The sequence below is a fragment of the Triturus cristatus genome, chromosome 1_2, assembly GCF_964204655.1.
Source record: "Triturus cristatus chromosome 1_2, aTriCri1.1, whole genome shotgun sequence".
NCBI lineage: Eukaryota > Metazoa > Chordata > Amphibia > Caudata > Salamandridae > Triturus > Triturus cristatus.
The window spans coordinates 1172822930-1172842533 of NC_140580.1; the positions used below are offsets into that span (position 1 = coordinate 1172822930).

The window sequence follows — 19604 nt, forward strand, 5'->3', positions numbered from 1 at the left end:
AAGATCGTCCTGCGGGACGTTAGGGACGTCTGGAATGTTGTAGTCGTCCCATGGGTCTGGGGAGCCTGTAGGAGTAGGGTCCCCTGTTGGTTGGTTGTCCGCCCCATTCCCTGTGTCGTAGATAATGTCATCATCATTATCCTCATCTGGAGATGGTGTGGGAGAATGATGGGGTGGGGGAGGCGAAGGAGGAGGAGGTGGTGGAGGAGGAGGTGAAGGAATCCTCAAAGGGGAGGAGGCAAATTCGCTCCTTTTTGGTGGTGGAGCTGGTGCAGGCTTGCCCAGTGATCTTTTTCTGGTGCTAAGCGTTAAGTGCCCAGTCATTGGAGCCTTTACGAGGGTTTTTTGGTAAGGATCAGGTCGAAACAGTTCCTCTGTAAGGGGCAGATCCTTCGGTGCCGAGAGTTTTTTAGGCGTCGATTCTGCACTGATTATTGGTTTGGAACTGTGGGGTTTAGAAGTGTCTTTTGGCTTCCTTGGTTCCGAGGTTGGTTTCGGCTTCGAGGTTTGGGAGTGGAGACTTTTGGGTTTCTTGCTGGGCTCCGAGGATGGTGTCTGTGCCGAGGAGCCGGAGCCAGTTTTCGGCGCCGAAAGCTTCGGTGTTGAGCTCGGCGCGGATGAGGAAAGGGGAGTTTTCTTTTTCGATGCCGGTTTCGATGGGAGTTTTTCGGCACCGAGGGTAGGCTGGCTCGAGCCCGAGCTGCCTAAAGGCTTGATGGGCTTCTTAACCAGGCCCGAAAGCGAGGTGTGGGAAGCACTCTTGGTGTAAACCTAGGCCCGAAGGCGTGACCGAAGCCTTTTTTACTGGTATGGAGGGGGGTTTGGGGTCTGGGCCGACGTCTGTACTAACGCCCCTCTGTGCCGGAGTGATATCCTCGACGTCGGAGGAGTCAGCTTTGGAGGCGCTGACAAGGCCTTCTTCGGTGTGCTGTGGTTCCGGAACATCGACGCCTTCTTCGAAGATGTCGTCGGGGATCGAAGTCGAAGAGTGAGCCATAGTTCTCCTTGCTTGTCGGTCCTGGACCGTCTTCTTCGATCGGAAGGAGGCGCAAGCTGGACAGTCCCTTGCCTCGTGTTCCAGAGAGAGGCAGAGGTTGCACAACTCATGCAGATCGGTGTGGGGAAACTTCAACCCACATCGAGGACACTTTTTAAATGGCGACCTTTCCATCAGCCAGGACAGGAGCGCAGGTAGGCTCGAAGGCCTTCGTCGACAACCGGAATCGAAGACGACGATTGTTGAGAATCGTGTCAAGTGTGGAGAACGCGATCGAGACAATACCGTCGAAGGGGGAAGAATTGCCCGCCAAACAGGAAAACTGGAACGGTTCCGAACTGGAGCGCGAAGAACACATCCGAGCCAGATGGCGGAAAAAACAGTCTGAGGATGGAGCCGAAGCCCATGCGCAATATGATCCTAAGGAGGAGTCACATACCTCGTGACTTCCAAAGACTTTCCAAGAGAAAAACCACTGCAACATCTGGGCCCAACATCAGATGGCGATCTATGCACAGTGTGTAATCTGTAGCTCATATGCCTCGAACATATGTTTTTCACATATAATTTTTATTATTTCCGGGGTCCTTGCACATGGGAGGGAATATTCAGTGCTTATGACTATTGATGAGGATCCCCTGGAGGAGAACTCTCACTGTCTCTAGCACACCTATGAGCCAGGTCTCTCCACTGCTCTAGCACACCTATGAGTCTGCCTCTCACCTGCTCTAGCACACCTATGAGTCGGACCCTCACCTGCTCTAGCACACCTATGAGTCGGACCCTCACCTGCTCTAGCACACCTATGAGTCGGCCTCTCACCTGCTCTAGCACACCTATGAGTCGGGCCTCTCACCTGCTCTAGCACACCTATGAGTCGGGCCTCTCAGCTGCTCTAGCACACCTATGAGTCGGGCCTCTCAGCTGCTCTAGCACACCTATGACTCGAGCCTCTTACCTGCTCTAGCACACCTATGAGTCGGGCCTCTCACCTGCTCTAGCACACGTATGAGTCTGGCCTCTCACCTGCTCTAGCACACCTATGAGTCCGGCCTCTCACTGACTAGCACACCTATGAGTTGAACTTCTCACCTGCTCTAGCACACCTAGGAGTCGGGCCTCTCATCTGCTCCAACACACCTATGAGTCAGGCCCCTCACCTGCTCTAGCACACCGATGAGCCAGGACTCTCACCTGCTCTAGCACACCTATAAGTGTGGCCTCTCACCCGCTCTAGCACACCTAGGAGCCAGAACTCTCACTGACTCTAGCACACCTAGGAGTCAGAAATCTCACTGACTCTAGCACACCTATGAATCGGAAATCTCACTGACTCTAGCACACCTATGAGTCGGGCTCTCACTGAGTCTAGCCCACCTACGAGTCTGGCCTTTCACCTGCACTAGCACACCTATGAGTCACGCCTCTCACTGACTCTAGCACATCTATGCACCTGCACTAGAGCACTTAGGAGAAGGGCCTTTCACCTGCACAAGCACACCTAGGGGAAGGGCCTCTCACTGACTGTACCACACCTAGGAGTCGGAACTCTCACCTGCTCTAGCACACCTATGAGTCAGGCCTCTTACCTTCTTTAGCACATCTATGAGTCGGGCCCCTCACCTGCTGTAGCACACCAATGAGTCGGGTTCTCATCCGCTCTAGCACACCTTTGAGTCGGGCCTCTCACCTGCTCTAGCACACCAAAGAGTTGGGCCTCTCACCTGCTCTAGCACACACGAGTCGGGCCTCTCGCCTGCTCTAGCACACACGAGTCGGGCCTCTCGCCTGCTCTAGCTCATCTCTGAGTTGGACCTCTCACCTGCTCTAGCACACTGATGAGCCGAGCCTCTCGCCTGCTCTAGCACATCTACAAGTCAGGATTCTTGCCTGCTCTAGCACACTTATGAGTCGGGCCTCTCACCGACTCTGGTACACCTATGAGTTGGGCCCCTCACCTGCTCTAGCGCACCAATAAGTCGGGCCTCATCTGCTCTAGCACACCTAGTCAAGCCTTTCACCTGCTCTAGCACACCTATGAGTCGGGCCTCTCACTGACTAGCACACCTGTGTGTCTGGACTCTCACCTGCTCTAGCACACCTATGAGTCAGGCCTCTTACCTTCTTTAGCACATCTGAGTCAGGCCCCTCACCTGCAGTAGCACACCAATGAGTCGGGTTCTCACCTGCCCTAGCACACCTTAGAGTCAGGCCTCTCACAGACTAGCACACCTGTATGTCTGGCCTCTAACCTGCTCTAGCACACCAATGAGTCAGGCCTCTCACCTGCTCTAGCACACCAATGAGTCGGGCCTCTCACCTGCTCTAGCACACCTATGAGACGGGCCTCTCACCTGCTCTAGCACACCTATTAGACTGGCCTCTCACCTGCTCTAGCACACCTATGAGTCGGCCCTCTCACCTGCTCTAGCACACCTATGAGTCGGCCCTCTCACCTGCTCTAGCACACCTATGAGACGGGCCTCTCACCTGCTCTAGCACACCTATGAGTCGGGCCTCTCACGTGCTCTAGCACACCTATGAGTCTGCCCTCTCACCTGCTCTAGCACACCAATGAGTCAGGCCTCTTGCCTGCTCTAGCTCATCTATAAGTTGGACCTCTCACCTGCTCTAGCACACTGATGAGCCGAGCCTCTCGCCTGCTCTAGCACATGTGTGTGTCTGGCCTCTCACCTGCTCTAGCACACCTATGAGTCAGGCCTCTTACCTTTTTTAGCACATCTATGAGTCGGGCCCCTCACCTGCTGTAGCACACCAATGGGTCGGGTTCTCACCTGCTCTAGCACACCTATGAGTCAGGACTCACATCAGCTCTAGCACACCTATGAGTTGGGCCTCTCACCTGCTCTACCACACCTGAGTCAGGACCCTCACCTGCTCTAGCACGTGTCGGGCCTCTCACCTGCTCTAGCACACCAATGAGTCGGGCCTCTCACCTGCTCTAGCACACCTATGAGACGGGCCTCTCACCTGCTCTAGCACACCTATGAGACGGGCCTCTCACCTGCTCTAGCACACCTATGAGACGGGCCTCACACCTGCTCTAGCACACCTATGAGTCAGGCCTCTTACCTTCTTTAGCACATCTATGAGTCGGGCCCCTCACCTACTGTAGCACACCAATGAGTAGGGTTCTCACCTGCCCTAGCACACCTTAGAGTCAGGCCTCTCACAGACTAGCACACCTGTATGTCTGGCCTCTAACCTGCTCTAGCACACCAATGAGTCGGGCCTCTCACCTGCTCTAGCACACCAATGAGTCGGGCCTCTCACCTGCTCTAGAACACCAATGAGACGGGCCTCTCACCTGCTCTAGCACACCTATGAGACGGCCCTCTCACCTGCTCTAGCACACCTATGAGTCGGCCCTCTCACCTGCTCTAGCACACCTATGAGTCGGCCCTCTCACCTGCTATAGCACACCTATGAGACGGGCCTTTCACCTGCTCTAGCACACCTATGAGTCGGGCCTCTCACATGCTCTAGCACACCTATGAGTCTGCCCTCTCACCTGCTCTAGCACACCAATGAGTCAGGCCTCTTGCCTGCTCTAGCTCATCTATAAGTTGGACCTCTCACCTGCTCTAGCACACTGATGAGCCGAGCCTCACGCCTGCTCTAGCACACCTATGAGACCGGCCTCTCACCTGCTCTAGCACACCAATGAGTCGGGCCTCTCACCTGCTCTAGCACACCAATGAGTCGGGCCCTCACCTGCTCTAGCACACCTATGAGATGGGCCTCTCACCTGCTCTAGCACACCTTTGAGACGGGCCTCTCACCTGCTCTAGCACACCTATGAGTCGGCCCTCTCACCTGCTCTAGCACACCTATGAGTCGGCCCTCTCACCTGCTCTAGCACACCTATGAGATGGGCCTCTCACCTGCTCTAGCACACCTATGAGTCGGGCCTCTCACGTGCTCTAGCACACCTATGAGTCTGCCCTCTCACGTGCTCTAGCACACCTATGAGTCTGCCCTCTCACCTGCTCTAGCACACCAATGAGTCGGGCCTCTTGCCTGCTCTAGCTCATCTATAAGTTGAACCTCTCACCTGCTCTAGCACACTGATGAGCCAAGCCTCTTGCCTGCTCTAGCACATGTGTGTCTGGCCTCTCACCTGCTCTAGCACACCTATGAGTCGGGCCTCTTACCTTCTTTAGCACATCTATGAGTCGGGCCCCTCACCTGCTGTAGCACACCAATGAGTCGGGTTCTCACCTGCTCTAGCACACCTATGAGTCAGGACTCACATCAACTCTAGCACACCTATGAGTTGGGCCTCTCACCTGCTCTACCACACCTGAGTCAGGACCCTCACCTGCTCTAGCACGTGTCAGGCCTCTCACCTGCTCTAGCACACCAATGAGTCGGGCCTCTCACCTGCTCTAGCACACCTATGAGACGGGCCTCACACCTGCTCTAGCACACCTATGAGTCAGGCCTCTTACCTTCTTTAGCACATCTATGAGTCGGGCCCCTCACCTGCTGTAGCACACCAATGAGTAGGGTTCTCACCTGCCCTAGCACACCTTAGAGTCAGGCCTCTCACAGACTAGCACACCTGTATGTCTGGCCTCTAACCTGCTCTAGCACACCAATGAGTCGGGCCTCTCACCTGCTCTAGCACACCAATGAGTCGGGCCTCTCACCTGCTCTAGAACACCAATGAGACGGGCCTCTCACCTGCTCTAGCACACCTATGAGACGGGCCTCTCACCTGCTCTAGCACACCTATGAGTCGGCCCTCTCACCTGCTCTAGCACACCTATGAGTCGGCCCTCTCACCTGCTATAGCACACCTATGAGTCGGGCCTCTCACATGCTCTAGCACACCTATGAGTCTGCCCTCTCACCTGCTCTAGCACACCAATGAGTCAGGCCTCTTGCCTGCTCTAGCTCATCTATAAGTTGGACCTCTCACCTGCTCTAGCACACTGATGAGCCGAGCCTCACGCCTGCTCTAGCACACCTATGAGACCGGCCTCTCACCTGCTCTAGCACACCAATGAGTCGGGCCTCTCACCTGCTCTAGCACACCAATGAGTCGGGCCCTCACCTGCTCTAGCACACCTATGAGATGGGCCTCTCACCTGCTCTAGCACACCTTTGAGACGGGCCTCTTACCTTCTTTAGCACATCTATGAGTCGGGCCCCTCACCTGCTGTAACACACCAATGAGTCGGGTTCTCACCTGCTCTAGCACACCTATGAGTCAGGACTCACATCAGCTCTAGCACACCTATGAGTTGGGCCTCTCACCTGCTCTACCACACCTGAGTCAGGACCCTCACCTGCTCTAGCACGTGTCGGGCCTCTCACCTGCTCTAGCACACCAATGAGTCGGGCCTCTCACCTGCTCTAGCGCACCTATGAGACGGGCCTCTCACCTGCTCTAGCACACGTATGAGAAGGGCCTCTCACCTGCTCTAGCACACCTATGAGTCGGGCCTCTCACCGACTCTGGCACACCTATGAGTCGGGTCTCTCACCTGCTCTAGCACACCAATGAGTCAGGCCACTCACCTGCTCTAGCACACCAATGAGTCGGGCCTCTCGCCTACTCTAGCTCATCTATGAGTTGGACCACTCGCCTGCTCTAGTACACTGATGAGCCAAGCCTCTCGCCTGCTCTAGCACATCTACAAGTCTAGCTTCTCGCCTGCTCTAGCACACCTAGAAGTCGGGCCCCTCACCTGCTCTAGCATACCTATGAGTCGAGCCTCTCAACTGCTCTAGCACACCTATGAGTCGGGCCTCTCACCTGCTCTAGCACACCAATGAGTCAGGCCTCTCACCTGCTCTAGAACACCAATGAGACGGGCCTCTCACCTGCTCTAGCACACCTATGAGACGGGCCTCTCACCTGCTCTAGCACACCTATGAGTCGGCCCTCTCACCTGCTCTAGCACACCTATGAGTCGGCCCTCTCACCTGCTATAGCACACCTATGAGTCGGGCCTCTCACATGCTCTAGCACACCTATGAGTCTGCCCTCTCACCTGCTCTAGCACACCAATGAGTCAGGCCTCTTGCCTGCTCTAGCTCATCTATAAGTTGGACCTCTCACCTGCTCTAGCACACTGATGAGCCGAGCCTCACGCCTGCTCTAGCACACCTATGAGACCGGCCTCTCACCTGCTCTAGCACACCAATGAGTCGGGCCTCTCACCTGCTCTAGCACACCAATGAGTCGGGCCCTCACCTGCTCTAGCACACCTATGAGATGGGCCTCTCACCTGCTCTAGCACACCTTTGAGACGGGCCTCTTACCTTCTTTAGCACATCTATGAGTCGGGCCCCTCACCTGCTGTAGCACACCAATGAGTCGGGTTCTCACCTGCTCTAGCACACCTATGAGTCAGGACTCACATCAGCTCTAGCACACCTATGAGTTGGGCCTCTCACCTGCTCTACCACACCTGAGTCAGGACCCTCACCTGCTCTAGCACACCAATGAGTCGGGCCTCTCACCTGCTCTAGCGCACCTATGAGACGGGCCTCTCACCTGCTCTAGCACACCTATGAGACGGGCCTCTCACCTGCTCTAGCACACCTATGAGTCGGGCCTCTCACCGACTCTGGCACACCTATGAGTCGGGTCTCTCACCTGCTCTAGCACACCAATGAGTCAGGCCACTCACCTGCTCTAGCACACCAATGAGTCGGGCCTCTCGCCTACTCTAGCTCATCTATGAGTTGGACCACTCGCCTGCTCTAGTACACTGATGAGCCAAGCCTCTCGCCTGCTCTAGCACATCTACAAGTCTAGCTTCTCGCCTGCTCTAGCACACCTAGAAGTCGGGCCCCTCACCTGCTCTAGCATACCTATGAGTCGAGCCTCTCAACTGCTCTAGCACACCTATGAGTCGGGCCTCTCACCTGCTCTAGCACACCAATGAGTCAGGCCTCTCACTTGCTCTAGCACACCAATGAGTCGGGCCTCTCGCCTACTCTAGCTCATCTATGAGTTGGACCTCTCGCCTGCTCTAGTACACTGATGAGCCAAGCCTCTCGCCTGCTCGAGCACATCTACAAATCTGGCTTCTCGCCTGCTCTAGCACACCAATGAGTCAGGCCTCTCACCTGCTGTAGCACACCAATGAGTTGGGCCCCTCACCTGCTGTAGTACACTAATGAGTCGGGCCTCTAACCTGCTCTAGCACACCTATGATTTGGGCCTCTCACCTGCTCTAGCACACCTATGAAACGGGCCTCTCACCTGCTCTAGCACACCTATGAGACGGGCCTCTCACCTGCTCTAGCACAACTATGAGTTGAGCCTCACCTGCTCTAGCACACCTATGAATCGGGCCTCTCACTGACTAGCACACCTGTGTGTCTGGCCTCTCACCTGCTCTAGCACACCTATGAGTTGGGCCTCTCACCTGCTCTAGCACACCTATGAGTCAGACCCTCACCTGCTCTAGCACACCTATGAGTCAGACCCTCACCTGCTCTAGCACACCTATGAGTCGAGCATCTCACTGATTCTAGCCCACCTATGAGTCTGCCTCTCACCTGCTCTAGCACACCTATGAGTCAGCCTTGAGTGTGGCCTCTTACCTGCTCCAGCACACCTACAAGTCAGGCTTCTCGCCTGCTCTAGCACACCTATGAGTCGAGCCTCCTACCTGCTCTAGAACACCTATCAGTTGGCCCTCACCTGCTCTAGCACACCAATGAGTCGGGCCTCTCACCTGCTCTAGCGCACCTATGAGTCGGGCCTCTCACCGACTAGCACACCTATGTGTCTGGCCTCTCACCTGCTCTAGCACACCTATGAGTCAGGCCACTCACCTGCTCTAGCACACCAATGAGTCGGGCCTCTCGCCTACTCTAGCTCATCTATGAGTTGGACCACTCGCCTGCTCTAGTACACTGATGAGCCAAGCCTCTCGCCTGCTCTAGCACATCTACAAGTCTAGCTTCTCGCCTGCTCTAGCACACCTAGAAGTCGGGCCCCTCACCTGCTCTAGCATACCTATGAGTCGAGCCTCTCAACTGCTCTAGCACACCTATGAGTCGGGCCTCTCACCTGCTCTAGCACACCAATGAGTCAGGCCTCTCACCTGCTCTAGAACACCAATGAGACGGGCCTCTCACCTGCTCTAGCACACCTATGAGACGGGCCTCTCACCTGCTCTAGCACACCTATGAGTCGGCCCTCTCACCTGCTCTAGCTCACCTATGAGTCGGCCCTCTCACCTGCTATAGCACACCTATGAGTCGGGCCTCTCACATGCTCTAGCACACCTATGAGTCTGCCCTCTCACCTGCTCTAGCACACCAATGAGTCAGGCCTCTTGCCTGCTCTAGCTCATCTATAAGTTGGACCTCTCACCTGCTCTAGCACACTGATGAGCCGAGCCTCACGCCTGCTCTAGCACACCTATGAGACCGGCCTCTCACCTGCTCTAGCACACCAATGAGTCGGGCCTCTCACCTGCTCTAGCACACCAATGAGTCGGGCCCTCACCTGCTCTAGCACACCTATGAGATGGGCCTCTCACCTGCTCTAGCACACCTTTGAGACGGGCCTCTTACCTTCTTTAGCACATCTATGAGTCGGGCCCCTCACCTGCTGTAGCACACCAATGAGTCGGGTTCTCACCTGCTCTAGCACACCTATGAGTCAGGACTCACATCAGCTCTAGCACACCTATGAGTTGGGCCTCTCACCTGCTCTACCACACCTGAGTCAGGACCCTCACCTGCTCTAGCACACCAATGAGTCGGGCCTCTCACCTGCTCTAGCGCACCTATGAGACGGGCCTCTCACCTGCTCTAGCACACCTATGAGACGGGCCTCTCACCTGCTCTAGCACACCTATGAGTCGGGCCTCTCACCGACTCTGGCACACCTATGAGTCGGGTCTCTCACCTGCTCTAGCACACCAATGAGTCAGGCCACTCACCTGCTCTAGCACACCAATGAGTCGGGCCTCTCGCCTACTCTAGCTCATCTATGAGTTGGACCACTCGCCTGCTCTAGTACACTGATGAGCCAAGCCTCTCGCCTGCTCTAGCACATCTACAAGTCTAGCTTCTCGCCTGCTCTAGCACACCTAGAAGTCGGGCCCCTCACCTGCTCTAGCATACCTATGAGTCGAGCCTCTCAACTGCTCTAGCACACCTATGAGTCGGGCCTCTCACCTGCTCTAGCACACCAATGAGTCAGGCCTCTCACTTGCTCTAGCACACCAATGAGTCGGGCCTCTCGCCTACTCTAGCTCATCTATGAGTTGGACCTCTCGCCTGCTCTAGTACACTGATGAGCCAAGCCTCTCGCCTGCTCGAGCACATCTACAAATCTGGCTTCTCGCCTGCTCTAGCACACCAATGAGTCAGGCCTCTCACCTGCTGTAGCACACCAATGAGTTGGGCCCCTCACCTGCTGTAGTACACTAATGAGTCGGGCCTCTAACCTGCTCTAGCACACCTATGATTTGGGCCTCTCACCTGCTCTAGCACACCTATGAAACGGGCCTCTCACCTGCTCTAGCACACCTATGAGACGGGCCTCTCACCTGCTCTAGCACAACTATGAGTTGAGCCTCACCTGCTCTAGCACACCTATGAATCGGGCCTCTCACTGACTAGCACACCTGTGTGTCTGGCCTCTCACCTGCTCTAGCACACCTATGAGTTGGGCCTCTCACCTGCTCTAGCACACCTATGAGTCAGACCCTCACCTGCTCTAGCACACCTATGAGTCAGACCCTCACCTGCTCTAGCACACCTATGAGTCGAGCATCTCACTGATTCTAGCCCACCTATGAGTCTGCCTCTCACCTGCTCTAGCACACCTATGAGTCAGCCTTGAGTGTGGCCTCTTACCTGCTCCAGCACACCTACAAGTCAGGCTTCTCGCCTGCTCTAGCACACCTATGAGTCGAGCCTCCTACCTGCTCTAGAACACCTATCAGTTGGCCCTCACCTGCTCTAGCACACCAATGAGTCGGGCCTCTCACCTGCTCTAGCGCACCTATGAGTCGGGCCTCTCACCGACTAGCACACCTATGTGTCTGGCCTCTCACCTGCTCTAGCACACCTATGAGTTGGGCCTCTCACCTGCTCTAGCACACCTATGAGACGGGCCTCTTACCTGCTCTAGCACACCTATGAGACGGGCCTCTCACCTGCTCTAGCACACCTATGAGACGGGCCTCTCACCTGCTCTAGCACACCTATGAGATGGGCCTCTCACCTGCTCTAGCACACCTATGAGGTGGGCCTCTCACCTGCTCTAGCACACCTATGAGGCAGGCCTCTCGCCGGTTCTAGCACACTGATGAGCCTCCCGCCTGCTCTACCACACCTATGAGTCAGGCCTTTCACCTGCTCTGGTACACATATGAGTCGGGCCTCTCGCCTGCTCCAGCACACCTATGAGTCAGGCCTTTCACCAACTCTAGCACACCTAGGAGCCGGGCCTCTCAGAGACTCTAGCACATCTAGGAGCCAGGCCTCTCATCGACTCTAGCACATCTAGGAGCCAGGCCTCTCATTGACTGTAGCACACCTAGGAGCCAGGCCTCTCACCGACTTTAGCACACCTAGGAGCCAGGGCTCTTTCTGACTCTAGCACACGAGCCAGGACTCTCACTGGCTCTAGCAGACCTAGGAGCCAGGGCTCTCACTGGCTGTAGCACACCTAGGAGCCAGGCTCTCTCTGGCTCTAGTACACCAAGGAGCCAGGGCTCTCACTGGCTCTAGCACACGAGCCAGGACTCTCACCTGTTCAAGTAGCACACTCTAAAGCCGGACCCCATACCTCTTCCAGTTGCACAACCCTGAGTTGGAATTATCCACACACTTGCAAAACATCTCCCCTGCTCTAGCACACATCGGAGATGGGCCATTCCTCACCTCTAGATATCCAGGCGCTGGCCTCTTACCTGACCCAGCAACTCGTCAAAGGCAGGACTTGCAGCTGTTTCAGGTACACCCCTCATGTTGGAGCACACCTCAGGTGAGAGTCGGGCCTCTCACCTGCTCTAGCGCACCTATGAGACGGGCCTCTCACCTGCTCTAGCACACCTATGAGACGGGCCTCTCACCTGCTCTAGCACACCTATGAGTCGGGCCTCTCACCGACTCTGGCACACCTATGAGTCGGGTCTCTCACCTGCTCTAGCACACCAATGAGTCAGGCCACTCACCTGCTCTAGCACACCAATGAGTCGGGCCTCTCGCCTACTCTAGCTCATCTATGAGTTGGACCACTCGCCTGCTCTAGTACACTGATGAGCCAAGCCTCTCGCCTGCTCTAGCACATCTACAAGTCTAGCTTCTCGCCTGCTCTAGCACACCTAGAAGTCGGGCCCCTCACCTGCTCTAGCATACCTATGAGTCGAGCCTCTCAACTGCTCTAGCACACCTATGAGTCGGGCCTCTCACCTGCTCTAGCACACCAATGAGTCAGGCCTCTCACCTGCTCTAGAACACCAATGAGACGGGCCTCTCACCTGCTCTAGCACACCTATGAGACGGGCCTCTCACCTGCTCTAGCACACCTATGAGTCGGCCCTCTCACCTGCTCTAGCACACCTATGAGTCGGCCCTCTCACCTGCTATAGCACACCTATGAGTCGGGCCTCTCACATGCTCTAGCACACCTATGAGTCTGCCCTCTCACCTGCTCTAGCACACCAATGAGTCAGGCCTCTTGCCTGCTCTAGCTCATCTATAAGTTGGACCTCTCACCTGCTCTAGCACACTGATGAGCCGAGCCTCACGCCTGCTCTAGCACACCTATGAGACCGGCCTCTCACCTGCTCTAGCACACCAATGAGTCGGGCCTCTCACCTGCTCTAGCACACCAATGAGTCGGGCCCTCACCTGCTCTAGCACACCTATGAGATGGGCCTCTCACCTGCTCTAGCACACCTTTGAGACGGGCCTCTTACCTTCTTTAGCACATCTATGAGTCGGGCCCCTCACCTGCTGTAGCACACCAATGAGTCGGGTTCTCACCTGCTCTAGCACACCTATGAGTCAGGACTCACATCAGCTCTAGCACACCTATGAGTTGGGCCTCTCACCTGCTCTACCACACCTGAGTCAGGACCCTCACCTGCTCTAGCACGTGTCGGGCCTCTCACCTGCTCTAGCACACCAATGAGTCGGGCCTCTCACCTGCTCTAGCGCACCTATGAGACGGGCCTCTCACCTGCTCTAGCACACCTATGAGACGGGCCTCTCACCTGCTCTAGCACACCTATGAGTCGGGCCTCTCACCGACTCTGGCACACCTATGAGTCGGGTCTCTCACCTGCTCTAGCACACCAATGAGTCAGGCCACTCACCTGCTCTAGCACACCAATGAGTCGGGCCTCTCGCCTACTCTAGCTCATCTATGAGTTGGACCACTCGCCTGCTCTAGTACACTGATGAGCCAAGCCTCTCGCCTGCTCTAGCACATCTACAAGTCTAGCTTCTCGCCTGCTCTAGCACACCTAGAAGTCGGGCCCCTCACCTGCTCTAGCATACCTATGAGTCGAGCCTCTCAACTGCTCTAGCACACCTATGAGTCGGGCCTCTCACCTGCTCTAGCACACCAATGAGTCAGGCCTCTCACTTGCTCTAGCACACCAATGAGTCGGGCCTCTCGCCTACTCTAGCTCATCTATGAGTTGGACCTCTCGCCTGCTCTAGTACACTGATGAGCCAAGCCTCTCGCCTGCTCGAGCACATCTACAAATCTGGTTTCTCGCCTGCTCTAGCACACCAATGAGTCAGGCCTCTCACCTGCTGTAGCACACCAATGAGTTGGGCCCCTCACCTGCTGTAGTACACTAATGAGTCGGGCCTCTAACCTGCTCTAGCACACCTATGATTTGGGCCTCTCACCTGCTCTAGCACACCTATGAAACGGGCCTCTCACCTGCTCTAGCACACCTATGAGACGGGCCTCTCACCTGCTCTAGCACAACTATGAGTTGAGCCTCACCTGCTCTAGCACACCTATGAATCGGGCCTCTCACTGACTAGCACACCTGTGTGTCTGGCCTCTCACCTGCTCTAGCACACCTATGAGTTGGGCCTCTCACCTGCTCTAGCACACCTATGAGTCAGACCCTCACCTGCTCTAGCACACCTATGAGTCAGACCCTCACCTGCTCTAGCACACCTATGAGTCGAGCATCTCACTGATTCTAGCCCACCTATGAGTCTGCCTCTCACCTGCTCTAGCACACCTATGAGTCAGCCTTGAGTGTGGCCTCTTACCTGCTCCAGCACACCTACAAGTCAGGCTTCTCGCCTGCTCTAGCACACCTATGAGTCGAGCCTCCTACCTGCTCTAGAACACCTATCAGTTGGCCCTCACCTGCTCTAGCACACCAATGAGTCGGGCCTCTCACCTGCTCTAGCGCACCTATGAGTCGGGCCTCTCACCGACTAGCACACCTATGTGTCTGGCCTCTCACCTGCTCTAGCACACCTATGAGTTGGGCCTCTCACCTGCTCTAGCACACCTATGAGACGGGCCTCTTACCTGCTCTAGCACACCTATGAGACGGGCTTCTCACCTGCTCTAGCACACCTATGAGACGGGCCTCTCACCTGCTCTAGCACACCTATGAGATGGGCCTCTCACCTGCTCTAGCACACCTATGAGGTGGGCCTCTCACCTGCTCTAGCACACCTATGAGGCAGGCCTCTCGCCGGTTCTAGCACACTGATGAGCCTCCCGCCTGCTCTACCACACCTATGAGTCAGGCCTTTCACCTGCTCTGGTACACATATGAGTCGGGCCTCTCGCCTGCTCCAGCACACCTATGAGTCAGGCCTTTCACCAACTCTAGCACACCTAGGAGCCGGGCCTCTCAGAGACTCTAGCACATCTAGGAGCCAGGCCTCTCATCGACTCTAGCACATCTAGGAGCCAGGCCTCTCATTGACTGTAGCACACCTAGGAGCCAGGCCTCTCACCGACTTTAGCACACCTAGGAGCCAGGGCTCTTTCTGACTCTAGCACACGAGCCAGGACTCTCACTGGCTCTAGCAGACCTAGGAGCCAGGGCTCTCACTGGCTGTAGCACACCTAGGAGCCAGGCTCTCTCTGGCTCTAGTACACCAAGGAGCCAGGGCTCTCACTGGCTCTAGCACACGAGCCAGGACTCTCACCTGTTCAAGTAGCACACTCTAAAGCCGGACCCCATACCTCTTCCAGTTGCACAACCCTGAGTTGGAATTATCCACACACTTGCAAAACATCTCCCCTGCTCTAGCACACATCGGAGATGGGCCATTCCTCACCTCTAGATATCCAGGCGCTGGCCTCTTACCTGACCCAGCAACTCGTCAAAGGCAGGACTTGCAGCTGTTTCAGGTACACCCCTCATGTTGGAGCACACCTCTGGGGCCTCTCACATGCTCTAGAAAACATTTGAGCCGGGCCTCTCAGCTACTCAAGCACACACTCAAGTTGGGCCACCCATCAACGGTAGCACACCAAGGCGCTGGCCTCTCAACTGCTCCAGCAGCAGATGTCAAAGGCAGGACACTCACCTGGTGCAGCTACACCTCCAGCACGTTGTAGCACACCACGGGCTGGGCCTCTCTCTTGTTGCAGCACACCTACAAGCCATGCCTCTCACCTGCTGTAGCACACCTATGAACTGCCTCTCACCTGTTCCAACTTGCTGTACCAAGTCCTGAACGCCTTGTTCCCAAAACGAGAGGGCTGGTCCACTGGAGGGGTGTCGTCGATCCACTGGTCGAGGGTGTTCAGAAGAGACAGCACCGCTTCAATACCCTAGACAGCGCAGAGGAAGCAGAAAAAGGTTATGTGACGAACGAGACAGGGGAGCTAGTTGAGCTGGGAGGGTATGAAGCAAAAGTGGTGGCTGGAAAAAGAAGGGAGGATAAAAAGTGATGGGAGAAAATCTTGACTTATCAGCCAGATTACTAGGGGCTTGGCCAGATGGGAACAATCCACCTTGGCTGTCAGATCGCCTCTAGATGGAACAAAAAGCACCCCAAACGCTGCTTTGGCATTCTGGGGCCACCTCAGTGAAGAGAAGTATGGTTTGCATTTAGCTGTTCTGTGCCTAAAGTGGCATTGTGGGCAGAAAACTATGGACTGGAATGTTTAAGAGACATTACCACTGGCTGATATCAATTCAAGGACTCTGACACTTTGGTTTATGTCGCTAAAGAAAGCAAGAAGGGCATTTATAAGACAGGAAGCGAATGAAAACTCCGACAGGAGGGGAGGAGAGAAGGCAGAGGTAGCAGGGGCTGCAAATCAGCTTGTGAATGTCGCTCAGGCAACAGTCCTTGACCTGGCAGCTGATCCTTCTTACCGTTTGACCTCTGAGAGGCAGAGCACTCCTTCTGGGTGCAGAGTTGGTAGACCTCTCACCCACTCGGAGGGTAAGCCTTGCCACCCATACCTCAATTAAGCTATAGGTGCCCACAACTAGCATCACAGGCACCTACATCTGCTATTTCTCAATATTTGTAGAGGTCTATGTTTAAAACTTAGTATTCTAGTGTAAAGGTTTTAGTAGAAGGAGATGAGGGTAAGAGGGGGTGTGGAACAGGGACAGATGGCCAATCTGTAATCCTCGCACTTCCTCATTAGGCTAGAGGCAAGGGGTCTGTTTCAGAGCACTGCAGTCTGAAATTGCCAGAAATATGTACCATTCTACTCATGGACTGCGAATGCATGAGGGCGACTTGGATAATTTAGCCACAATCTGTCAGCCACTCTGTGGGAGAGAGGAGGATTCTTGAGCATGGATAAGTCATGAGAAGATATCGAGATCAGAAGATGTGAAATTAGTAGTTGTGAGAGGAGAGTGGGGAAGGAAGTAAGCAGTGAGAGGGATGATGAGGGAAGTTGGAGGGCAGAGGAAGGAGCAGGGCACTAAAGGATATAGAGAGATGGGGAGTGTGAAGGAAGATTTTTGAGAAAGGAGGGGGAGAAAAAAGTGTCTATGAAGCAGAGCAAGGGAGTGAGAAATGGAGGCTGCAGGATTATGTATGATAGAGCAGAAAGCAGGATGAATGGTAAAGGACGGTTAAAGACAGAATCGTATGTGCAACTCATGAGGGAAGAGGTAGTTTTGTGGAAAGAAGTACAAAGTAGATGGCATCATATTGCCACTACAAGCACTACACTGTGGCAAATTACATATAGTTGAAGTACACAAAAATGTCAGTTTGTCTAGGTGTGCAAAACTCTTCAACTGGCCCTAGAAGTATATAGGTAAGTGCACATTTCTGGTCTCCCCAGCCTACCAGATGCCAGAACATCTCATAAGGAAAATGAAGGTCCTGTCTGGGACCAAGGTGATTACACAGAGCCTTTTCCACATGGGGAGCACTTTGTTAGTTGTGGACCAGTCTCCTTTTTTTATTTTTTATAAATTTTATTTTGCCAAGAAGGAAAAAGAAAAACAAAGAAAACAGTAGTTTCCACAGACTAAGAAGGTCATGAGGGCAAATGAGCATCAGTCACAAAATAAAGTACAAATCCAATAATAACATTAACATCAATGTTTGATTATTCCCAATGAAGGCTAAACCAAATGCGTTCAAATTTAACACATGAAGAAAAACCCCTGGCTTTAGTGAAAGCTAATGCAATCTCATAAACCCCTCTCAATATTAGTCGCATCTCCATGAGTGTCGGGCATTTCGTGTCAATTCAAGCCCTTGCAATACCTAGACGGCAACAAGTCGTGATGATAGAAAAAAGGGCGTTAGATATTAGGCCGGAATTGTCTATAAGGCCCATTAGTATCTCTTTTTCAGAGATAACAATGTTCCTGCCTGCCCATTTACACAGTTCCTCAGTTACCTGAACCCAGTATGTATTCAATTTCGGACAGGTAATAAACATATGTCTAATGTCGGCGGCGTATAGTAAACATTTAGGGCAATATGTCTTAGGTGACAAATTATTCGTTGCCCATTTTGAAATGACTTCGGGCGTGTAATAAAGAAGAAACAGCGTTCGATGTTGTTGGGAGTTTTACATTTATAGAGGTAACTGCTTTGTTAATAGTGGCCAATGAATTATGTCAATCTTCTTTTCCCACAGTAATCCCAAAAAATCGATTTAGTTTAACTATAACCTGACCACCATCATCCCTTAATTCCATCAAGAGATTCTTATAAATCTTCCCTATGCAGCCCCTGCCAGTTGCCTGTAATAGTGAGCAAGTAGCCTTACTAATTCCGCTAAGTGCGGCTAAGCCTTTTCCATTAATGAGAAAATCCTGTATTTGCAAAAATTTTTAAAATGAGTTATGCGGAACTCCAAATTTGCTTCTAAGAGAAGTAAAAGTTCTGAAACCGTCCGAGTCATATAATTGCCCTAATTGAGTAATTCCACTACGCTGCCAGCTTCTCCAGAACGAGTCATCAAAAAGGGCTCCTAATCGAGGGTGCCCCCGCTAAATACGTAAGTTTGTGAAGTTCCGGTATGTTATAAGCACACACAATATCGTGCCAGATCCGGACGGCTTGTCCTACTATCTTAAAACGAACCCGCTTAAAGTAATTCGGGTCAGACATCTTCCAAACTATAAACCTATACTCCAGCCCACACGCCAACTGGTATGCTAACCAAACTTGAGACATACCAGACCCTTGGAGTAGGCTCTGTAGCCAACTAGCGAAGGCTGCCCAAAAGTATAACTTAAAGTCTGGGAGTCCAAAGCCTCCTCTCTCATAAGGGAGTTTCAAAGAATAAATGGAGCGTCTAGCCCTTTTATAACCCCAGATAAAACTGCCAATAATACTATCAAGTCTTTTGAAAAAAGAAAAGGGGACCCTCAATGGGATAGCCCTGAAAAAATATAGAAATTTTGGCAGGATGTTCATCTTTACGATATTACATCTCCCCCAAATTGTAAGCGGTAGTTGGTGCCATTTACGCAAATCGGAAGCAACTCTCTTAAACAAGGGTTCGTAATTAAGTTTTACTATTTTATTAGTCTGACTGCTGAGGTTAACCCCCAGATATGTAGCTGTTTGAGTAACACCTAAAAGAAGAGTATCATGAGTAATTTCAGAATTAGTTATTATTTGAGTTTTACTAGTGTTGAGCTTGTACCCTGAAAAAGCCCTAAAGCAACGAGCCGCCGTAATAGTTTCTGCCATTGCCTCAATAGGATTAGTCGTATAAACCGCGATATCGTCCGCGTAAGCGGTTACTTTGAGAGATACATTGTTGAATGTCACAGGAATAATACTTGAGTTTTGTAGTAAATGACGAATAAAAGGCTCAATGTAGATCGCAAACAGGAGTGGCGATAAGGGACACCCCTGCCTCGTGCCCCTCTGAATACTAAAGGGAGATGAGGTTAAGCCATTGAGCCTAATTGTTGCCATGGAGTTTGTATATAATTCCTGAACTGCAGTGACGAACCTCTGACCGAGCCCTGCTTCTACCATAATTCAAGTCAAGTCAAAAAGGCTTTATTTCGATAAAAACTTATCATAAAAGCTTCACATTAAAAACACAGAAAAAAAAGAAGAAATTTGATTACATTTAACCGTAAAATCTTAATTTTCAAAAAGAAACACATCATAAATAATTATTTAAAAAAGAGATTAAACATTT

General features: G+C 53.1%; 1 protein-coding gene across 3 annotated transcripts in view; it reads right to left on the reverse strand.

Moving 5' to 3' along the window:
* Window positions 1–19604, reverse strand: part of PTPA (protein phosphatase 2 phosphatase activator) — a 725494-nt gene that overhangs the window by 418540 nt on the left and 287350 nt on the right. For all 3 annotated transcript variants that reach the window (XM_085614012.1, XM_085614013.1, XM_085614014.1), the window contains exon 4: window positions 15657–15782. In XM_085614012.1, coding sequence (XP_085470138.1) covers window positions 15657–15782 — 126 coding nt within the window. The remainder of the gene's footprint in view (window positions 1–15656; window positions 15783–19604) is intronic.